Source organism: Sebastes umbrosus, chromosome 16 (genome assembly GCF_015220745.1).
Source record: "Sebastes umbrosus isolate fSebUmb1 chromosome 16, fSebUmb1.pri, whole genome shotgun sequence".
Taxonomy (NCBI): domain Eukaryota; kingdom Metazoa; phylum Chordata; class Actinopteri; order Perciformes; family Sebastidae; genus Sebastes; species Sebastes umbrosus.
In genome coordinates, this window is record NC_051284.1 from 21,692,154 (window position 1) to 21,716,336 (window position 24,183).

At 41.0% G+C, this 24,183-nt stretch overlaps 1 protein-coding gene across 3 annotated transcripts in view; it reads right to left on the minus strand.

The window, feature by feature from the left end:
* Positions 1-2,280: 2,280 nt before the first annotated feature.
* Positions 2,281-24,183, minus strand: part of slc7a14a (solute carrier family 7 member 14a) — a 34,497-nt gene continuing 12,594 nt past the window's right edge. For all 3 annotated transcript variants that reach the window (XM_037746937.1, XM_037746938.1, XM_037746936.1), the window contains exons 2-10: positions 17,551-18,122; positions 16,922-17,158; positions 13,091-13,308; positions 12,131-12,277; positions 10,064-10,272; positions 9,812-9,959; positions 8,293-8,788; positions 7,970-8,206; positions 2,281-6,669 (exon numbers count right to left, since the gene is read on the minus strand). In XM_037746937.1, the coding sequence (XP_037602865.1) occupies positions 6,371-6,669; positions 7,970-8,206; positions 8,293-8,788; positions 9,812-9,959; positions 10,064-10,272; positions 12,131-12,277; positions 13,091-13,308; positions 16,922-17,158; positions 17,551-17,857 (2,298 nt within the window). In that variant the 5' untranslated portion in view covers positions 17,858-18,122 and the 3' untranslated portion in view covers positions 2,281-6,370. The remainder of the gene's footprint in view (positions 6,670-7,969; positions 8,207-8,292; positions 8,789-9,811; positions 9,960-10,063; positions 10,273-12,130; positions 12,278-13,090; positions 13,309-16,921; positions 17,159-17,550; positions 18,123-24,183) is intronic.

The window sequence follows — 24,183 nt, forward strand, 5'->3', positions numbered from 1 at the left end:
GCTGCAACCACAACATCATAACAACTAACAACAATCGCCATTTTCTTTTGTACTAGTCAAATGACAACAGAGTTCAATGTCTGTTCTACTCCCATTCTATTTCTATGGTATCGCGTCACATGCATGAAAACCAACGAAATCGGGGACCCACACATAAAAACTTTGTTCAATAGTATTAATAGTGGTCAAAAACTCCACAGGGAACCTTTAATATGCATTGGTGGTGCTAGAAGTTTTGTGGCGTAGTGACTACTCGCAGGGCTATTTTGCAAACTATGGACGTGCCAAGCATACCGCAAACATGCTAGCCAGCCAGGAATATGCTTGGGCCAGTCAGTATCAATACCTCTCCAAGCTAGCTAGCTCAGTAAGCTACAGTAGCTAGCTTGGGCACCAACCTAAGTGGATGATGCAACACAACTAATGTTGTTTTGGACAACGTTTTGGCTCTCTGTTCCTTTCAAGGTCAGTCCCGTCAAGATGGTCTGCTGTTGGTCAAATGCGTGCATAACCTTCTCAAATGTGTAAATGTGACTGAACCTAATGTATAATAGTCAGAGCAGGAAATGTTAAAAAAAAACGAGCAAACCTCTTTTTGGTATTTGCAATAAATAGCTTTCATTGTTGCATGGAAGCAATATCAACAACTCAGCAAAAAACAGTGCACCCAGGAGCAAAATAACCACACATATGGAAGAAAACCATTAAAAAAATAACATAAAAAACAACTACATTATACAGCTTTGTGCCAAAATATACAGAAGAGTAAAGGAATATCTAGTTTGTTTGCGAGAGAAGCCGATCTCAACAAGTCCGACACGCACCGACTGGACACTTGGCCACAGCGAACACAGAGCACAGGAAGAACATGGCACGCCTTCTCCGAGACAAAATAAACAAATAGTAGCTGACTTTAAAAGCAATAGTGGCAATATTTGATTATGCTTGTAGTTTACCCTTTATAGAATTGTATTAAAATAGTTTCTGCATGTTTTTCTGTACTCCTACTCCTAAACCTTCTACGGTCATATTGACGTCTAGAGCAACCATTTCGTAATCCTTCAAAGGAAAGGATTAAGGTTTATAGAGACTACGGTTGTTAAAAATATATTTTAGCAGTTTCTCCCAGGCCTCCTTGTGATTAAACAAAAAACACAGAAAGTGAAGGCTGATAACTCCACCCAGCTCTTTTGTGCACACCTACCCGAGGAGGGCCTGTGGATGGGAGATAGCTGTAGAAAAATACTTTTCTCCTTCAAATGTTGTACTTTTTCACTGCTGGACAAACTGATCTGCTGTAGTCAATGACGTCTAGACTAATACTTTCAATGAAATACTTAGCAACTAGGATTTTAAAGGGGACATATCATGCTCATTTTCAGGTTCATATTTGTATTTTGGGTTTCTACTAGAACATGTTTACATGCTTTATTGTTCAAAAAACACTTTATTTTTCTCATATGGTCTTTCTGAATGTACCTGTATTCACCTTCTGTCTGAAACGCTCCGTTTTAGCGTCTGTCTCTTTAAGAACCCTCCCGAAAAAGCCCAGTCTATTCAATCACATGTTTTCTGATCCAGGCAGCCCACAAACAACTGACTGGGTCGTCTTATGTCACAGTTTGTGGGTTGGTAGGCACTCCAGATACCCAAATGTATGTGTACAAGCGCTGAAAAAGTGAGTTTTTTTTACGATATGTCCGCTTTAAGAAAAAAAAAAAAATCAGTCTCCTTGTGATAAACTAACATTAGTAGCTTATTAGCAGAAGAAAAATGGTTAGCTCTGTTGTTCAGTGTTCACTTTGAAGAAACTACAGTCTCCTGTATGTGAAAAGTAAACAAACATTGTGGACTTTGGCTTGCAGAGAAGGGATATACAGGAAGTAGGCATATTGTAAGTGGTTGAGGGAGGATGAGAGAGGAGTCATCCTGTGTGTTTTGCTACATGTTCTACTCCCTTTTCAAACGGAGCCCTGGTTCACATACCCGGGTGTGGAGATTAGAAATATCCAGCAGATAATCTTCTTTTAGCTCATAGAATTCATTTAACATAACAGTGAGTTGTAAAGTATAAGAAAGGTTTGGGTTTGAATCTGAATAGAAATGATAGGAAGTGTGCAGTGAATGCAACAGCTTTCAGTTCAGTTCACTGGTAAGGATCCTGAACAATGATGTTTTTGGAGCGGATTCGGTTGTAATACGCCGGTTAAATCCTCTCAGAGCACAGAGGCCAACGCTCCCAGGTATAAGAACTAAGCCTGCGTTTGGTTTGGTTTAGTGTTCTATTATGTCTCGTAGCGATCAGTCACCACATGCAAGTAACAACATTTACAGTCTGGGCCTCGTGCATGAGGGCATGCTACACATTCACCAGACGGTCACATTGAGGCGCAGGCATAGAACACACACACACATGCACTCACGCACTCGTATGCATACACACGCACAGAGCAGATTATATAGAAAGTTGACTGTACAGTCCAGTGTCAAGAGTGGCAACAGCTGAATTCGCCAACTTGTTTTGGCTTTGAATGCAAAACGGCTGGATTCTTTTGGCTGAGTTGGAAGGGGATCTATTTTGGCTGAATAGTAATACAACGGAATATATCTGTTGGATGTGTGTGAGATATCGTGTGCAAATGTTTTAGGATGTGCTGTTTTTTTTTCCAAACACTATCACAAGACAGAACGTTGATATTGGACAATTCTGCAAAACCTCAGATTACATTCAATGGCAACACTATTTTTTTTTTAAATATCTATTTCTACCACACCCATGCATAGCAGCTACAATGTGGTTAATATCATATTATGGTTTTGGTTATTATCATCCCTCCCCCACTCCCTGCTCTGCTGAGCTTGGTGTTTCCTTATGCCAAACATATTCTAGAGTAGATTCACATAATCCCTTCCTCCATGTGAGTTGGCTGACAGAACTATGGTTAAGGTTAGGCAACTAAAACAAATGAATTAGTAGAGGAAAGATCATGGTTACGCAAAAAAAAAGAAATAATTAAATTGTTGGTTTTAAATTTTGACCAGACACCAAAAAGAAAGTCCATACTATACTTCTCTCGTCAAGTCACATTTTCACTTCACGTCATTTTAAGCCCAACCATGTTGTTTTTTCCTAAACCTAACTAAGTGGTTTTGTTGCCTGCACCTAAGCAAGTGTTTTAGTTTGATTCACAAAGTTAAGCACAAGTTTACTGTGATCGAAAAGTGACGCCAAGGGGTCTGACAAAGCGTAGGTATGTGATGAGTTGGGTTGAGTACGTGTTGGATATTTTCTGTCAAAGTTTATTTTTGCTACATGAAATATTGAATTCATTATTTACATCTTTTATTGTTGGCCAAAAGATGTTAAAATTGAAATATATTGAGTTTAAAAATACTGGAATCAGCTTGTAAAATATACAACATGTGCAACTTTCAACTGTAGAAAGTACTCCAAGTCAGTATACCATCCAAATTTACAGAAAAGATACAGAGAACACTACAGAAAGGTTCACTATTTCCTGCGTTAGCGAGCTGCAGAATCGTCCAATACAAGCGTTAATTCCTGGTAATAGCGGGCTGTTTTTTGGGTATCACAATCATTTCACTGGACGACACCAAAGGGCACATTACTACATGAAGGATATTTTTTTGGAGTGTGGATAGATGTAGGAGGAGCAGAGGTAGGGTGGGGGTTTAGCGTGGCATCCTTAGATTTAGTGCATTAGACAAATAAGGCTTCCCTGGAAGGGACAGATGCAGCAACAGGGGGCAAGAGGACAAGGAGGACGATCGGGGCATACAGCAGCAGCTATTGTAGAAGTGCCCCCACCCTCAACATCATAACATAACAGTATGCTATTTGGTGTGTGCCAAAATCCCTTACAGTGCCATGAGTGCATACATTCTTAGTATAGAATCAAACCCCTAACCCTGGCAGCATTAGCTTACATGTCCCACACACTTTGATTTGATTGATTTTCACAATATCTCTTCGGGGTGCAGCAACAGTGTAGATAACATGCAAAGAGTGGGGCTTCAACACTAGCTACATGAAGAGGTAGGGGCAACAGGAAGGTTCACTCAGACTAGTTTGGGCCGGACCACAGGGAGAGGAGTAAACGCTCCGGAGACAAATCAGACGACAGATAGCAGACACCCTGAAGTGAAACTGGAGCTAATGTATAGTCAGGCCACGAATAGATTACTGTTTCAAATCCTGACTGAAAACCAATCCCGGCTCGATCACTTGTGACTTAGAGTGGCAAGTCCCTGCTGACATGGATGGATGACTATCAAGAGCCAGGTGAGGTGGGAAATAGATGAAGGAAGAGTTGGCCTGGAAGAGCAAAGGAGTGGTGGAAGTAGAGGATACAAAGATGTAAAGAAAGAAGGACAGGAGTTAAAAGCAAAGGAGGGGAGGAGAAAGGCAGAGACATGGAAGAGGAGGGATTGTATTTCAGTTCACTCAATATACAAGTAAAACTCAAAAATTAAAATTAAATAAGAATCTGGGAGAAGAGAAAATATTAAAGGGGACATATCGTGCTCATTTCCAGGTTCATATTTGTATTTTCGGTTTCTACTAGAACATGTTTACATGCTTTAAAGTGTAAAAAAAAAATAGTAAACATTATTTTTCTTATGCTGTTTGTCTGAATATACCTGTATTCACCCTGTATTCAAGAAAAATATGGTGCACCTTTACACCAAGTTACCACTAAGGCAGTTTTCAAGTTGTGGGTGATATATTCTAATGAGCCTGCATGTGACATAGGAAGGGGAGCCAAATCTGATTGGCTTGTTGAATCACATGTTTTCGGATCTAGGCAGCCCACAAAAAAACAGATAGTTTTTTCTTATTTCAGAGTTTGTGGGTTGGTTGGCACTCCAGATACCCAAATGTATGTGCACAAGCATTGAAAACAATTAGTTTATCATGACATGTCCCTTTTAAATCACCCTCACCCGCTCTCCCGAAAAATGTCAAACTATCGTCCCTTCAGCAATAAGAAAAAGAAAATCCTCAATAATAATAATTTTTATACAGTCCCTAATTGTTTGTCTTTTTTATGTCGAGGAGAAAAGATGCAAACTATGCAGAAAACCCATTTCTTGAATTGAATGAACTGAAAATGAATTCCTTCCCAGCGCTGGTAAACAGCAACGACTGCATCAACGGAGAGACAAGCACAAAAAAAATAAGACATTCATCACAATAAACCATGCAGGTTGTCAATTAGGATTCAACCTGTTCTCCCTCTGTCTCTGCTACACCCTCTACTCTCTACCTCTATTTGGGTACGCCGATGAGCCGACGAGCATGTGTTACAGTATATTGCACCATGAGCTGCTTTTTTTTGCGGGCGGATTGATTTTGAGCTTCATGCTGGGGCAAAGAGTGGGAAGAACAAAAAAACGGAACAAATACCTACACAGTAAAACAACCTGAAGAACACACTTTATATCTACACACACACACACACACACACAGACATGAATGTAAAAGGTGGAGTTTGATTGCACACACACACCCTCACACACACACATACACAGGCAAAATTAAAGTAGAAAACAGACATAATCAGAAACTCACATACACACACAGTAGATGAAGGCACTATTGCAAGCAAAGTCCAAGTACTATTTGTAACAGAAAACATCAACACCCTCTTCCCAGTCCAGACCTGAATCCCTTGGGCTAGATGTTAGGGGCCAAGGGGACATTTTTTGATTTATAAGCAATTTTTTTGTGTTTATGAGATCATGTGTTTTCCTGTCTGTTGAAAAAAAAATGAGCAGAAAAAAGTCAGACCTGTACAGAGGAAATAGCTTGGGCTTGGCATGCTGTCATCTAACTTTCCTGTCTGTCTGTGTTGAAACAGGAAGAGAGCTGCTGATTCATCTGACTCATCACCTTCTCCTCTCCTATGTCCCATAAATTCTTAGAAATTCAGTTAACAGATAGCTCTGTAAACAATGTTTCATGGTTCACAGTGCAGCTAACCATGAAACATTGTGATCTCCTGCTGCGTCCGCACTTTTCTATCTGGCCTTGGTTTTGCGGGGGATTGTTGACTCCACTAAGTAAGTGAGTAACAAGTGACTGTGACAATACACTTGACCTTGACGTCCTAATTTGCTGTGTGAGCTGAGGAGTCAAGCGTGGTGGAGTAAAGTGAATAACGTTCCACTGCCGAGAAACTATCTAGCCCAAGGGTTAGACACACAAATACACACACACACACATGCAGGCATGCACACACGCACGCCACGCACACAGTCACTCATGCACTCACACTACTGTTCCCCTCCCATTCCCCCCAGGCAGCAGACAAGGCAGTACATTCAGGGTAACACAGAGTCAGTCCCTTCAGAAATCCATCGGATCCTCCTCCGCGAGGCCGTGATTGGCAATGGTCCTGCCTCCGCCTTTCGACGGCGCCCCGTCACTTTCGGGTTTCGCCTCAGGGGGCGGGGTGAGCCCCGACCCCGCCGACGGGGCACCCCAGGCGTCGGTGGTGGGCGGGTAGAAATCGTCGTCGAAACCGCAGAAGCCCTCGTCCACGCCGTGGTCGTAGCGCTGGTAGGTGGAGGCGTGCACCTCGTTTTCTCTGGCCGTGATCTCCAGCGTGCTGTGCCACATGCCGTAGCCGAAGTAGATGATCACACCTGAAGGGAACACACACAAATATCCACATGTACGGACGTTCAAACATAACCAGAGCTTACAGCAGAGCTTTAACCTGGACCCTATTTTCCAATGTGTCTAAGTGAGTAACGGGGACAAGAGTTTTTGGAATTGGTCCAGTATTGAAGGATAAGGCTGGCGAAACGAGCTGCGAGGGCAAGTGAGCATCGTCAACGTAACGTTACGTTCACTAAAAGTGCTTGTTTTTTCCACTGACAGGCTCAGATTGTTATTATAAGTGTCTGACAGCATTATGAAAAGGATCCTACAGAGAAATAAAATGTTTTTCTTACCTTTCGCTTGAGCCTGTCTGTTTGGTTTTGTGTATAAGTCCCGCTCAAGGAGAAGTCTCGTTGTGAAATCTGAATATCTGTAAACTCCATTGTTGAAATCATCTAACTATTCAGTCATGACATTGAAAAACGCTTTCTGTACTCCAACACAACAAACTCTGCCCGGCTGGTACTCGTGTTTCCACCATGGATGTGTTCCACTATTCCACCGTTGTCTTCCGGCAATATGTCACCTCGACAGATTTCAGAACGAGACTTATAATAACAATCAGAGCCTGTCATGGCAAAAACAAGCACTTTTAGTGTACGTAAATGACGGTGCCAGCTCCGATGCACCATATTGCAGCCCGTGAGCAACTGCTGTCTACAGCGCTCTCCCTCAATACTGGACCAATTTCAGAAATTGTCTTTATTAGTCAGTTAGCTACAAAAACATGGGAAAATAGGTCGAAAAATACCAAAAAACAAATTTAAAAGCCCAGAGAAAGAGAAAAATTTCAACTTTTAAAAACTCATCCCACTCTGAGTGAGTCAGAATAATCCAGCAATCCTACTCATGGCAACAAAAAAAGGACAGATGCCCACCGGTGTTTGTTTACGAACAAAAACAGCTCTGCTGGACATCAGTCTGCATTCATTCTGTCTTTACATAAGCAGCAAAAAATACATGGATGTGACGAAATGGTAAGTTGAACTATATACTCCGAGCATTTCCACACACACACACACACAACACACAGACACATGCAGATGTACAGACAGATAGAACTGAGGCAGGAAATAAAAGTGAAATGAGACTTCCTTGTTCTTCCATAAAAAAAACAAGGCGAGTAAGTGAGACTAGATTTTACTGGCTCACTCCATTGTTTAAGATCAAAACATGGCGAGACCCCATCTGTCCAGGATGACAGAGACGACACAAATCCTGTCTTAAAATCTGCCAATAAAAGACACAAACTGTCGTTCGGTGAGACGGTGGCTCTCTTACCCACGATGCACCAGATTGAAAAGCGTATCCAGGTGATGGCAGACAGTTTAAGCATGAGGTAGATGTTGACCAGCATGGCCGAAACAGGTACAAAGGGCACGCAGGGCGCCATGTAGGGCAGCCGCTTCGGGTTCTCTGGCTGCTGGAGGATGATGATTACGAGCAGGACGAGGAAGAGGATGAAGAAGAATAATAGCAGCAAAGCCCACCAGCTACCCTCCCCAATATAGGTCGCTCCTGAGGAAACAAGAAAAGAAGAAACAATTAATTTGTGGTTACACTGTAATGTAAATACCTGTCTAAATGTTTTCATGTGTTCTCACCGAAAATGATGAAGGAGCAGAAAGCAAACATGGAAATGAAGAGGAGCAGCACACACACGGTAACAGTTTTCCCCGTGGCCGGAGTCGGCCTGTCCATCTTTCCTGGGAGGCCCAGTCGGATCCTCAAGGTGTAGTAGCGCGGTCCGATGAGCTTCTTCAACCGCCGGGACACCCCGCCCTCCGACTCCTCTGCTTCGATGCCGGTGGTCATATCCACGGTGCCGTAGTTCGGGTGGCTGGCGGTGTAGGCGGTTTTATCTGGTTTGCCTATCAGCATCTCGTTGTCGCCCAGCGACGGCAGGTTTTTGGCTCCGCAGGTGTTCGTGGCCGTACCTCCGTACTCCTCTACTTCGCTGGTTGGTGAGCAGGCGTCTTTCTCGCACTCGGCCAGAACGCCCTCCTTTTTCTTGTTGTTCTGTTCCTCGGAGAGGAAGTTCACAAAGCCGTGGATGTCGCTCTCGGGTTGGTAACGCAACAGGAGGACACACAGGCTTACCTGCAGACCAGGAAGGGGAACAATTTGTTTCATTTAACCCTTGGAGACCTGCATAGACCGATTTATGTCTTTTTTTGGGGGGGTACAGGGGGTCTTTAGGGGGAGATAGCAGGTCAACAGTAGATGTCACATAGAAGTGGTGTACATCATCTGAAAACTAAGAACCTGAAGATAAATTGGGTCAAATGTGTCAAATTGTTCTTAATGAGTGTATAAGAGCTTAGAGCATTATGATAGAAGTATATGATGGCCATTCCCATGCTATATCTCATAATTTGCTGTAGCAATTTTTGAGTAGATACCACATGTTACACAGATTTGGTGCTAATTTAACCATTTTTTACCACTCGTGAATTGATAAAAATGATGAATATTCCCTCCGAAAATACCACATTAAGACACCAAGACCTTGAGGAACACCATAGAAAAAGCCATGCTGTGATTTGGTTTCAAAAACCTTTGACATTTGGAGATTTCTGCAAGAATTGCATTTTTTGACGATTGGATGGCGAGCACTTCTGTTCTAGAAACTGCTCAGACACCCCCCCTAAAAGTGCTTTTCTTAGTAATCACTTCTTCCCATAAGAAAAGGGATTTGTTCTGAAGAATTTACACAATTTGATTATTTGTATTTTTCTTTAATTATACTGCAGTCACTGAGCATATGGAGCATTGCGTTAGTTCTGACTGCTTATCAGCATTTCATTCATGCATCAGCACCGGTGGCTACCAGCTAAGACCTGCTGTTTATGTATGTTTACAGCTATCTCATAATTCTGTATGATTCATGTGTTTGAGGGATTAGTTTTCCCAGCAAAATCCCTGCTGCTCTGCACAATAATTAAAAGCTCCTTCAAAGAGCCTTTTTTGCCAAATCAGACGTACAGTATGCCAAGGAATTACATTTTTTTGCAAACGTAGGTGTCTCAGAATAAATCTCTGTAACACATTGAGCTAAATATAGTGAGTCTGCAAGTACCCATATGGTCTATATAGATGTGTCCACCATCATTATCCACTCACCAGGGTATAGGCCAGCAGGGTTCCTATGGACATCATCTCTATGAGGTCTCTGAGGCTGACCAGGAGGGACAGCAGGGCGGCTAAGAAGCCCGACACCACGCAGGCGACAGCAGGGGTCTCTGTGTAGGAAGACACATTGGCCAGGAACCTAAACACACACACACACACACACACACACAAAAACGAGTCAATTAAGACTTAGTTGCACACGACATGAAAAATAATGACCACTAAATAACAGTGTGGACTGACTTAAACAGCAGGCCGTCCCCCGCCATGGCGTAGATGACCCTGGGCAGGGGGAACAGGGACCCCAGGAGGGAAACGGTGAGTCCGGCTATGGAGCCCACTGCCACGATATACTTTGCGAACATACAGCCGTGCAAGGCAAACATCTCCATGAGCGGGGCGTCCGTGTCAATCTCATTGTAGGGCACCATCAAAGTCAGGATCACAGAAACCTGGATGGAAGAGGGTCGAACACAAACAGAGAGTTTGTTCATTAATGCTAAATATACCCCGTGGTGAGACTGTTTGATCAACCTCATCAGAATAATTTGACTGATGCTGTAATCATATAAACTTTCAGGCTTTAAATACTGACATGTGCTGAGCTACATTCGCACAGTCTAGCGTTACACAGCTAGCGCGTTCAGGATATCGCATCACATGCAAAGTGTTCATTCGTCATGCTTCTCTCTCACTGTGTGTGTGTGTCCGTGTGTGTGTGCACGTGATTTTGATCCTCACGTCTGACGTGTGAAACCATGCAGGGCCATCTGTCACAGATACCATGCTGCAAAAGAGAGGGATGTGCTTGAACAGATTGCAGGAGGGTATTAAAAAAGGCTAACCCTCACAGTGAGGGAAATACAGAGATCATTTTCCCCCTTCTGTAGTAGCCTGATGCCCTTTAACCCTTCGTCCATTACGGGCACAGGCTGGTCGACAGCGTGTGTGAACCAGTCAGAGGGGGCTGTACTAATCTAGAGGGAATCCTAACAACAAATCCTGGTTTGACATATTTGTTTGGGAGAGCAAAGCGGATCTCAAACGGTATCCTACTGCGCCCGTTTTAGCTCACTGTCGGCTAATTTTCAGCTCGCACATTCATGTGACTCCCCACCGGGAACGAGGGTTTCCCAAAAGCATCTCCCACACTGCCCTCTTTAGTGGATGTTATGGACTGACGCCCACTTAAGAGCACGGATGTGAGGAAATTCAACATGGAAAAACAGTCAGGGGGGAGCACTGAAGGAAGAACTCTACTAATTTTGACAATTTTGGACTCAAGTGAACTGTTAAACCAAAGCCCACCGGAGAAAAGATGCGTCATGTAATGTGCTTAATGATTAAAGTATTTCTGGATCTTAAACTGCAGCAGCTAGAGGATCCCGATGGGAGCAAAAAAAAAGTTATTCCAAGATGTGTACAGAGTGAAACAGATCAAAGAAAGATGGAGATTAAGAGGAGCTGGGAAAATAGATTTTGTCGGGTTATTCGGAGAAAGAGATGCGACTGGGAGACGGAGAGAAAGACGAGCTATTCAAAGAGAAGTAGTTGGAGTTTTGAAGTTGATGCAATCTTTGGCCCCAGGCGATGTCGAAAAATTCTCCTTCCTGATAGGTCGCCGTTACACGGTAACCATAGCAACAAGCATCCAGCACAAACGTGTCAAAGTCAGAAATCTGGTCTGGTGTGCGAGCTGAATACGTAAAGATCCGTTATGAGACACACAGTTGGAGTGCAGCATCTTGATGTTTGATCTCTCCGTCCTTCTGTCAGACACTTCTCAAAATTTGGGGAAACACTTTCAGTCTGTATTCACAAGTACGCTGATAAAGAACTTGAAGGTAACTTATAAAGATGGAGAATGATGAAAATACAAGCATGGTGAAACGTGAACTAAAATTCTGTTTTGTTCTCTATCCAGTGATTCAATTACATTATTTTTGTTTCAAAATATTTGTAAAAAAAAAAACTATGTGGGTGTGTGAATTCTAATCTGTGATTGTAGCCTGCTGTCTCCCCAAAGGCAATGTGATCGTATTCATCTGTGGAATAAAAGTTGTATTTTCTAACATTAGCGTCAGTGAGCCAAGTCATTATCTCACCTCATTACCACACGGTGCATGCCAAAAAAACATTCAAATCAGCTATGAAAGCTGTGTTGCTGCGGCGACACTTTGAGCGACAAGATTAAGTGTTTTGCATCCTCGTGCCACTGAATAATAATAAAGGGAACACAAATGAGGCATGTATTGTTTGTGTTTGTGTTTGTGCACGCAGCGTGTCTGTGGTCTTCGAGGTGCAACTCACAGAGACGTAGGCAGTGAGGCAGGTGATGAGTGAGGCAGTGATGGCGTAGGGGATGGAGGTGTTGGGACTCTTGGCCTCTTCTCCTGTTGTAGCAATGATGTCAAATCCAATGAAGGCATAGAAACAGGTGGCTGCACCCTGCATCACCTGGAACACAACAGAAGCAAGAGAAGTTAACATTAGACAATGCCTCGTTTGCTTATTTAAACATTAACATTTCCAAAAACTTGTGATCCAAAAAAATGATTGTCTTAATGTAAGTAATCAACTGGGGGAGTTTCATGGTTAAACAATTTTACCTTATTCACCTGTGGTGGCTTATCAAAAAGTATGACATTTTACAATACATAATCTTTAAAGGCTGTTTTGTCAAAATTATTTTATTCTCATACTCTGAGCCAGAAATCTCTACTTTGGTAACACTTACATTCACCAAACTTTCCGGTTTCATACCTATCTATATTCTGAATTTTTTGACAGAGGTTTGTTCATATATCATCCATAGCCTGATTTATAGAACATTTTATTCCTAAAAACATGGCGAAAATTGTTTTTTTTTTTATGCCTTTTGACAGTATTTTCTGATTTATGGAGCGATTAAAAGAGATATTCAAAATCCCCTCAGTAAAAATCTTTGGCTCTAATATGTCAACAAAATCAAACAAGAATTTTGAACCTGGTTTCATCTAATGTGCAGATTTCTGTTCTGGAAATGTATGTAAATTAGCACATATTTCATAAGATAATTCCTAATTTGCATATTTAAACATAACATTTCAGAAAACTTGTAACACAAAAAATAATTGCCTCGCCTGGGGAAGTTTCATGTTGGTATCTATTAGTTAAATGTTTTACCCAATTCACCTGGGGTGTCTTCCTTTAATCAACTTTTACTTGTGACTCATTAGGTGTGCATGTGTGTTTACATGTGTGTGTGTGTCTGTGTGTGTGTGTGCGTACCCCCGACCAGCCAAAGGGCAGGAATCTCCCATTGTCCCAGTTCTCTCCGCTGACGAAGAACAGCCCGGCGATCATCATGAACACCCACACGATGAGGTTGATGACGTTCAGCACGTTGTTGAAGCCCACAGAGTTCTTCACTCCCAAAGCGACGATCACCGTCACCAGCAGGGCTATCAGCAGCGCCAGCAGGTCCGGGTACGACTGCTCCCCTTTACCTAAAGGATCAGCACACACATATTATAGTTGTACACGGTGTACCTGTGAAACCTAAGCACCTTGGTGGTGCTGGGTGATGCTAATGTGCTTGCAAAAAAACACAGCTGGCTAAAATAACTGATCTGTGGCTTCAAGTAAGGATCATTTTCTATCTTTAGATTTTTTTTTTATTAATCAATTAATTGTTTATAAAATAATTTATATATATTTCCCAGTGCCTAAGGTGACATCTTAAAATGTCTTGTTTTGTCTGCCTAATAGTCCCAAACCTTCAGATATTCACTATGAAATGATGAAAATCAGAGTAAAGCAGCAACTCTTCACATTTGAGAAGCTGCAACCAGTGAATATTTAGCATTTTTGCCTGGTAAATGATCATAAGACTTTCAGCTGTTTTCCATTTATCAACTAAATAGTTGCTTCACAGAAGAAATCCCCACACACAGTTGTTCTCAAGGCTTTCAACCACATTTTATGACCTTCCTCAGCAAATGTAGCTGCTCATTTAAACCCTTTTCACACAAAAATGTGCTTGTATATGTGAGTTTTTTTAAACGTGTGAAACCCTCTAAAAATAGGCAATAGACTCATTTCCCATTGCCAGTACGTCTTTCTGGGGTTTTTTCCTGGTACGTCACGTTTGACATCACAAACACGCTGGAAAACTGGGTTAGTAAACAGTAGAAAGTAGTGAAAATGTTACAGTGATTACTTCTTTTTTATATCTGTTACTTATTCAGTCGCTCTTCAAACTTGGTCCAGACTATTTTGGAATGATGTTTGAGTGCTCCTTAGATGTAATTTGTGGCTGAGATGACGGAACAGGGCGGAAATTAGCCTGTCCATCACTGCCAATGGGAGCTGGAGCCAATAAATAATAGAGCTGCAATGATTGATTAGTTGTCAACTATTAAATTAATCGGCAACTATTTTGACAATCGATCGAGTTAGTTGGCGTTTCATTGAGCAAATTGCTACCGCTGGGGACTGCCGGAAATTGAAAGCTTCAGAAACAATAAGTTGGACTTCATGTTGATATGTTTTCTGAAGTAAAGAATGAATGTTTAAGCTCAACTAAGTAGACCATTATCGACTACTATGGACCATTTAAAAAGCCCCTTCAAACTGTGCTCGTACAGTCACTCAGCACAGTGTATGCTAAAGAGTTAGCAGTGAGCATAAGAATGAATACTTTGGTAAGATAGCCAGGAGGTCATCTTCCCCAAACCCTGGTATTTTCTTGAAACATCAAAAGTGACTTTCTAAGAGTTTTTAATTTGTCTTATCGGTGCCAAAATTGGAAATATACATATTTGCAACATCACCAAACCTTTTTTTGTCAGGTAAACTGTCAACCACACTAAGGCATTATATTTAACACACTGAACAATATCAATAATGACTATTTAACCCAACTCAACAGTGCACATTTTACACAGGAACTCTATAAATACACACAGTCGGCCACACAGAAACTAATGAGTCACATTTTGAGCTAAATTCCACACTTTCCCCGGCCGAGGTGTGGCGAAACAGCCGTTTATCTCAAGCAGGAAAAGGAAAACATTAACTTTTCCATTATGGTGTGGAACAGCTGGCCCGTGCTGCTTATCATGTGACCACTACCACCGCTTTGTCATTGTCCGACAGGAAGAGACAGTTAGGGCGGTGTCACCCAGATGGACACAGCTGGCACACACATCAGATATAGTGTTACATCAGATTAGCAGGCATTCCCCTCATGGTGCAGTTTATGACCTGGAACACTGTGTTGCATGAATCATTTAGAAATCCAAGATGCTACTGCCGCCGTTACTTTCCATAATGACGTGATTTCCAAGATAAACAGTGAAACATCGTTCGGATGCTCCATGGAAAAAAATATCTGATACGGGTTGGATGATTTCCCAGATGGTGTTATTTTAATTTTTTTTAAATCAGGGTTTCAAATATGTACTGTCACTCAAATACAGTAGCGCAGTGACACATAAAATCTCTCCGACATGACATTACGCGTCTGTTACATGGCATTTTTATGATACTGAGGACAAGCATTACAAACATTACAGCAATAATACTGAATGACAGCAAAGATAGAGTTCATTAAATCCGCTTCTCTGAGTCAAAAGGTTGGTGTAGCTGTCATTCAACCCAGGAGAACTCAGGTTCAAGCCACAACAAGAGCTGACTCTGACCCTCTTGTGGAGGGCTGAGAGTAAAAGGGATTTTTTCTCTCTGGAGGTTACTAGGGTGAATGTCTGTTTATAGTTTTTAAAGCAATCTTTGCTTGACAGTTGACTGTAGCTGTAGACCATCTGCTATCGTGGATTGATCGCATTGAATCTGTCTGCAAAAGTACAAAATAAAGAATTTATTTTCTCCGTCGCCTTAGGTCTTTTGGGGCTGGTAGACAAATTTTTTTTTTTTTTCTTTACTTCTGTATTTATGAGTGTTTTACAGTACATACTAAGGCTGGCTAACAACATCGTCTCTGACCCCAGCCGTGTCCTGAACAGTGAATACAAATTCTTGCCATCAAATCGGAGATACAGGGTTCCACGATCTAATAAACTTAGACTGAAGCACTCTTTTGTGCACCGGTCAATCCTAAAATCTAATATGGAGCCTAATTGCAGATCAAATGTACCTCGGAGGGTCTTATATATTTTGTCTGCGGTGAATGTAATGATATGTTAAATGTTTGAATCCTTGTTTCCTGTCTGCACTTTTTTGTCTGCGCTGATGTTGCAAATGGAGCTGAGATGCAAGAACAATTTCAGACTTGATCTGACAATGAAGTAATATCATCATCATCATGATCGATAATAATCTGTAGATAGATGGTAGAAGTAAAAGGCTCCAGTTACAGAACAATTCTAGTGCAATCAACAACATAAAAAATGTGCCAGTGAGATCATATTCTCCCTTGTAAATAGAAACATCTTATATTAGCTATAAACTATTGTCCATATATTGTATTTGCTTTGTATTAGACATTTCTAAGGAATTTGAGTATTTTTCTCAGCAGGATATACAAAAGAAGAATAGTAAATATCCTCAGTTTTCTTACTTCCCACGCCGACTTTCTTTTATGAAACAGCATGACTTCCTTAAAACATTCCGACTGTATTAGCAACCGCTTCAAGCTTTCTGTCCTCCCGACGTCTGTAACACTACTCAACGAGAAAACAGGTGAATCCTTGTTTTTGTAGTTCACAGGAAGGAGGCTTGTCATATGTATTATGTCTTATGGCTTTTACGATTCTCTCTTGTTTTTTAATGGCTATGTATTTATGTATATTTTTCTCAGGGAATGTGCAACTTTGTTTTTCTACTGCGTCTTGTAATGTCTTGTATTGTTTTAAGCGGATTGCAGCTGTGTGCAGCACTATTTCCCAAGCAAAATTTCTCCTTGGCACAATAAAGTATATCTTATCTTATCTTATTACTGACTGCAGGAATGCATACCAAATTTCAGGGTTTACCTCTAATCTCTTATTAAATCAAATCCTGAAACTAAAACTCACAATAACTCAAAATCAGAAGCAAATCTTAATATTTCTATGAGGAAAACCTACAGCTGTCGACAGGCGCACATCTGTCCACACTCACCCAAGCCGCTGAGCGTCCCGATGTGCGTAATCATAAAGTTGCTGATGCTGTGATTCGCCAGCGAGTCCGCCATGCTGCTGAGAGCCGACGCCCCCGCCGCCGTGCCGATCAGATACTCCAGAATCAGATTCCAGCCGATGAAAAACGCCACGCACTCGCCCACGGTCACGTAGCTGTACGTGTAGGCCGAACCTGTGGTCTTAGGCACCCGCACGCCGAACTCTGCATAACACACTCCTGTGGGACGGAGATAGAGACAGACAACACATTGATACACATATCAGTGCATTAACATCCAAGTGAAAGGCTGAGTTGAAGGTATTGATAGGAGCATTAAGGTAGTACTAAAATATCCCCAGAGTGCCTTTCATGTTATAGCTTCGCCCGTATAATGGCTTTGCCCTTGTTCTAATTGTATAGTTATTAAAAGGCGCTTCATATAAATCATATCAGTGTAATAGGGATAAGAATGAAAGTAACCTTTATGCTGTGGCCTATGCTATGTTACAGTCAGCCTTGTGTGTGTGTGTGTGTAAGAGTGAGAGACAAAAGAGAGTGTTTAAACGAACAGTGTGTAGCATTTCGGGGGATCTATTAGCAGATATGGAATATAAAATCACCAGCTTCACCTGACAGTATGGAGGCCACAGCGGCGATTATGAAGGACACAATGACCCCCGGACCGGCCATCTCCTTGGCGACCAGACCCGAGACCACATACATCCCTGTCCCGACGCAGCTGCCCACGCCCAGCGACACCAGGTCCACCGTAGATAAGACCCGAGCCAGTCTGGTCCCATGCGAGCTGGTGCCCGTCACGGCCGAATCCAACATGGACTCTACAGGTTTGGTCCTCAGGACACGGGACGTAAAGGTGTTCCATTGCGAGCGCCATTGTACCCTCCGAGGGTCTAGCTTCACTGCCAGACTGGTCATACTGGGAGCTAAAGGTCAAGGGTCAAGAGTCAAAGGGAAGAAGTTCACAAGGAAGAGCGAGAAGTTCTCTTTTTTTCTTTGTACTATTACTGTTTTCTGGTGAAAACAATCACGCACAGCACTGAGGAAGAAGAGTAATTCCTTATCCGAATGATGGCAGATTCAAAAGAAGGTTGGATTTTGTTGCTGCAACCTCTCTCTCTCTTGTCCTGGTTTAGTGGAATGACATCTTAGTTGTTCCCCGCATGGTGAGAGAGAAAGTTATCTGAAAAACACAGGTGGGATGATTTATTTTTGCAGCATTTCACAGCACATTTCCTTACGTTATTCCTCTTACACAATGCTTATTCTCATGCATGCCAAGACACAGGAGCCAAACGGAGGAGATGCATTGCACATTCGTCCACCAATGAAGCGTACCTGAATGAGGAAGCAGCTAATTAGCAGGCCTCTCCCTGTAGCCCTGTTGCTATAGTAGCCCAGATCATTAGTGACGACAATGGACGCTAAATCTTTTTTTTGTTTGCAAAGGGGGGAGAGGGAGCAATATGTGTAATCATATGTACTCACAGATCTACTAAACCTCCACCAAACTGTGTGAAGCTTATTTAAGCACATACGGATTCAAACTGTCAGAGTTTCATTCAATTCTACAAAACTGCTTGGCAGCATTACAATGTGATTAATTGTCAAAGCTCATATCCGGCTCACATTACGGATGCATACATGTAGAATCAGTGGTACTGTAATAGTGTAGTACATTTTTGAGGTACTGGTAATTTACTTGAGTATATCCATGTCATGCTCCTTTACACATTTTCTCATTACATTTAAGATTTTACATACAAAACCCGGTAAAGTACGTGTTGGAAATTACAGAATAATTATCCAGGTAATTTTTCAAACACACACAAAAAAATTGCAACCAAAAAAGTAATAAATTAAAAGAAAAATATTACCTCCTACAAAAATAAACATGGAATTAATTGGTGTAATTGTCCTTTAAAAAAAAGAAGTAAATTAACGAATAATTACCCAGTAATTTGTCCATAAATTAAATTAAATAGCAAACGACTGGACTGGGATTTTCTTATTAATTATATCATTATTTAATTTGATTTATTTCTGTAATTATTATTAAATTACTGGCCTGCAATTTATAGGATTTCCCCAAACTTCCCCAACACTATATACATTAGTAGAGTAAAATTGTCATTACTATAATAAATAATTAATTATACTATAATTTGTATAATAATAATAATAATAATAATAATAATAATAACAATAATAATAATAATAATAATAATAATAATAATAATAATAATAATATTAATAAATACATAAATAATAATAATATAACATAATATAGCACTCACAGGGTCCATTTTCTACATAATGAGTACTTTTTGTTTTTATAGTTTAGGTACATTTTGCTGATAATACTATCATACTTTTCCTATAGATTTTGAAAGCAGGACTTTTACTTTTGAGAATCTTTTCCACAACTGTGTATAATCATTCTGTAGCTACAGTATGAAAAAGCCACTAAATTGTTTCTTTATGTTTCGAAAATATGTCCTCAGCTCCTATTATTATAGGAAATCCACTACTTGAAAATGCTTTGTGTGTCAGAAATATGTGGGCAGCTCTCTGCTGAACAGAAACACGTAGCTCAATATGAATCTAAGCAATCAGTGAAACAATTACAATCTGAAGATATTTTTGTTCAGAATAATCACAACAATTATGTATTATGTTTTAACAATGGACATATGTTCAAACTGCAGAGGCCTTATTGTATTTTTAGTGTCTCTGATGTTATATGAGTAACTGATGTTGAAAGGAGAGCAATTATAGTCATAAATTGTAGCGCAGTCCACCTCTCTCTCTCTCTCTCTTAACAGCGGTGAACTAACACTCACCGTTCATCCACTTTGAACAACAAGTCACTGAACAAACACACACTCACATACTGTACACTCACAGTGCCTCTTAGCTATAATATGAGCCACTCAAATGATGGCTGCAATTACCCAGCTGTTTAACCAGAGTAGGCCGGGGCTGCTATTGTCGCTGCACTTAGTGGGAGTACGAGCATGTGCAGAGGTAAAAGAAACTCAAAAGGTGATTTAATTTGTGTGTGATGGTGAGTGTGAGGTGGGGCAGGGGCTATTAACCCTTCACAAGGCCAACTCACAGGTGTCCTGAGTGCACTGTAATGAAATGGAATTTCACAATTTACTTGTAGAGGGGAGAACATTAGGGAGCGAGCGTGCACGATAGACGAGGTCCTGAAACTGGCCCACCTAAATGCAATGCAGGCATCATTAATGTTATTAATTCCAACTGTGCTTTTCCTGCTGTGACTTCTTTAAAAAATATTATTTGCAGATCATCATTTTTCCAAATAAAAATGTGCTCCCACAAGATTTTTTTGTCCCTTTTGTGACCTTCATCAAGAGAACCAGTTTGCTTATCTGTAATTTAAAGGACTGAAAACACAACTGAATTGTTTAGCACATTCATTAGATTAACAACTCAAAAATAACGTCCCATTTTATTCATTGAGCACATTTCTGAATCAAAATTAAATGTTTAATTGTGACATTCTAAAAGATTAAGACCTGCACTCAACAGCGTGCTTCTGTTTAATTTAGCAGCATCATTCTATCATGATGTTTAACAATTAATCTCAAAGGAAACTAAAGGGGACGTCTCATGAAAAACTCACTTTTTCAGTGCTTGTGCACATACATTTGGGTATCTGGAGCAGTGGGCAACCTCCGGGTCTGAAAAGTTAAGCCAATACGGAAGTGCCTTAAACTTGCATTCTTTCTAATAGCCAGCAGGGGGCGACTCCTCTGGTTGCAAAAAGAAGTCTGATTGTATAGAAGTCTATGAGAAAATAACCCTACTTCTCACTTGATTTATTACCTCAGTAAACATTGTAAACATGAGTTTATGGTCTCAATCGCTAGTTTCAAGTCTTCTTCAATACAGCATGATGTTCATTTAGTACATTATGGTCCCATTTAGAGTCAAATAGACCATAAAGCAGGGGATGCTTTAGGGCGTGACTACCTTGTGATTGACAGGTCGCTACCACGGTGTTGTCCAGTCTGGGTGTAGTCTGTGTTTTTTACTTAGAACTTTAACACTTTCACAGTGTGTTTTCAGTTAATGACAGTTAATTGTAACATTTTGGTCGCCTAGAAATGCCTTATACAGCACTCGGTTGCACTTAGCTCCACCCTCATGTCACTTCTGGTTGCAAAAATACAAGATGGCGACGGCCAAAAACCAAGACGGCAATAGAGAAAATGCCGATCTCGAGGCTTTAAAATGGCAGTCCACAAACCAATGGGTGACGTAACGGTGACTACATCCACTTCTTATATCCAGTCTATGATCTGGAGTGCTTACCTACCCACAATTTGTGAAATAAGACAACCCCGTCAGTTTTTTTGTTGGCTGCCTAGATCAGAAAACATGTGATTTAACAAGCCATCCAGATTTGGCTCCCCTTCCTACAGTATGTGACATGCAGGCTCATTAGAATATATCACTCACGGCTTGAGAACTAGCTTTGCTAAGGTGCACCATATTGTTCTCACAAGCCAATCAGAGCAGACTGGGCTTTTTCAGGAGGGGGTCTTAAAGAGACAGGCGCTAAAACGGAGCGTTTCAGATAGAAGGTGAATACAGGTAGATTTAGACAGACAGTATGAGAAAAAAATAATGTGTTTTTGAACATTAAAGCATGAAAACATGTTATAGTAGAAACCCAAAATTCAAGTGTGAACCTGACAATGAGCATATGTCCCCTTTAAATGAGACAGTGGCCTATTAGTGAGTTTCCCCGATGGCAAGGATGAGCAGACTGGAAAACAGCAGGAGAACTTTGATCCTCCAGTCGGGCTTCATCAATGAATGTGTGTGTTTGTGAGTGTGTGTGTGTGTGTGTGTGTGTGTGGGGGGTGGGGGGGGGGGGAGATGTCCAGACAGACCTTAATAGCTGTAATTAAAGACACTGATACCTAAGCACGTATCCAATCACACTCAGGAAAGTTTCCGAAAAAAAGTGGCAGCTTGGGACAAAATGGGCTCCGTTTGAGATTGATGTATTTATATGAGATGTGTAATGAGTACCATACACGCACACACACACACGCACACACACACACAGCCTTTCATCGTTCCATATCACAAATGAAATCATGCGAGCAGCTTGTTTTTCAAAAACATCTGTGACATTTTAATATTCTCTGGCTAGTTTCTGTGTTTTTGTGTTGAGTGCGAGCTATTTGAACAGTCGTAGATCAACAAAAGCGAGCTGCACAAAGCGCCGTGGCAGCAGGTGTTCCATCTGCAACGTGCTGGACAGTCCTCCCCAGATAAAGGTTAGTCTAACAGCGTTTAACCTTTATAGAAACCAAGGCCCATTTGGCTTTTCCAAAACAAGTTAAAAGGTTTCTACAGTTAAACTAAGTCAAAGAATGATTGAACCTGAATATTAAATCAATGACAAATAAACACCAAACAAACCAAATGTCTTTTACTGTAAATGCACTTTAAAAGGAGGATAAAGGACTTGTTTTTCAGAGGTTATCCCAAGGCTCAGCTACTTCTGGTTTTGATTCTTGAGTTAGGAACTACTCAAAAGAGCTAACCACAGGCTTTTAGGCTGCAAACTGGCTCACATGATGTTAGGAGGTCAGTATTACAGTCGTCAGGAGCTGAACTCGATGCAGCACAGAGCTGCAGCATATCTGAACAAATGCTAACCTCCTTATGTCCACCAAGGACGTTCTGTTTTTATTCCAGTGCAGATCCAGACCCAAACCCAAGGAACATATTCCAGTCTTTTTCTAAAGCATTTCTCTACTTCAGTTACCGAATAAAAAAAAGGTGCACATGAATCCCCTGATGTTTTCTCACTGTGTGTAATCTAATTCAGATCATCATCCACAGGAAGATTAAACATTTTTCTATTACTAAAATGAAAACATGAGAATTGTGCAGCCCTGCAGCTCTCTCTGTGTGCTCTCTAGCTTACAATAATATTGCTGTGTCTGGTGCAGACAACCTTTCAATTATACTTTGACATTTTGGACAATATGCTTTGCTCTGTTGCCAAGAGTTAGATTAAAGGATCAATACCACTCCGGAGCTGGAGCCAGGAGGCAAAGAGCTTAGCTTAGCATAAAGACCAAAGACAGGCGGACACAGCAAGCCTGGTTCTGTCCAAAGTTCTTGAGTCTTGTCATCGAGTCTTTTTACTAAGTTATTTTTCATTTTCCATGCGTTCTCCTACGAATGAGAACCAAAAAAACAAAACTACTTAGTTAGGTTTAGGAAAAGATCATGGTTTGGGTTAAAATAAGTATGTTTGTTATGTAACTTATGCAGTTAAGTACATAAGTTACGTAACAATAGTAAGGTAAAATAAGTCAACATTGAATTTTGGTTTCACTTCGGACATGAACAGTAGTCTCCTAGGTGAAAGTCCTGTATCTGTTTGACCCATCCATCCACTGCGACCTCCTCCCTACATGGACTTTGTTGCTCGAAAATACATCTCTTGACTTCGTTAGCGGCAGCCATGCACATCCTCACGATTACATGGGTTATATATGAATTACAGTGCACTACTTTTTGCAAATATAAGTACGAACAGTGAATGACAACAGCCTGAACAGAGACTGGGTTAGTCATTGTGCTTGCAATTTCTCCCTGCTTCTAATCTTTATGCGAGAGTGGTATCCATCTTCTCATCTAACTCTCAGCAAGGAAGCAATATATTTCACACAAACAAAATCAAGCTATTTCTTTAAGCTTGACCTTTTCTTGTTGCCGCAGACTAAAAATGTACTTTCACTGCCTGAAATTGATGCACTCTGATCGGTACAGTCCAATGAATGCCAGATCACTAAACTCAGTGAGAAAAAAAGAGAACAAAACTCTAATAAAAATCATAAAATCAAACTTATTGTAGTGCTAGAAACTCATAACATTACATACAGTATATGCAGGGGCAGGTGGTAGTTCTCCAATGGCAACATCTGCACGGTTCACAGTGCTGTTCTTCTGAGCTTTTATATGGAGCAAAAACTAAAGTGCTAGTGGCGATGTTAGCTGCTGAATTATTGAATATAGTGTGGGCGAAGGCAATACATTTTATATTTAACATCCAGCCATGGAATTACTCATATCGCTCTTGCAATTTCATTACAAGAGAAAGAGCCATTGGAAATACGAGCGTATATGTGAACAAAACAGCATGAAGGAAAACACTGCAAAATAAAGAAAGGCTGTGAGTAAAA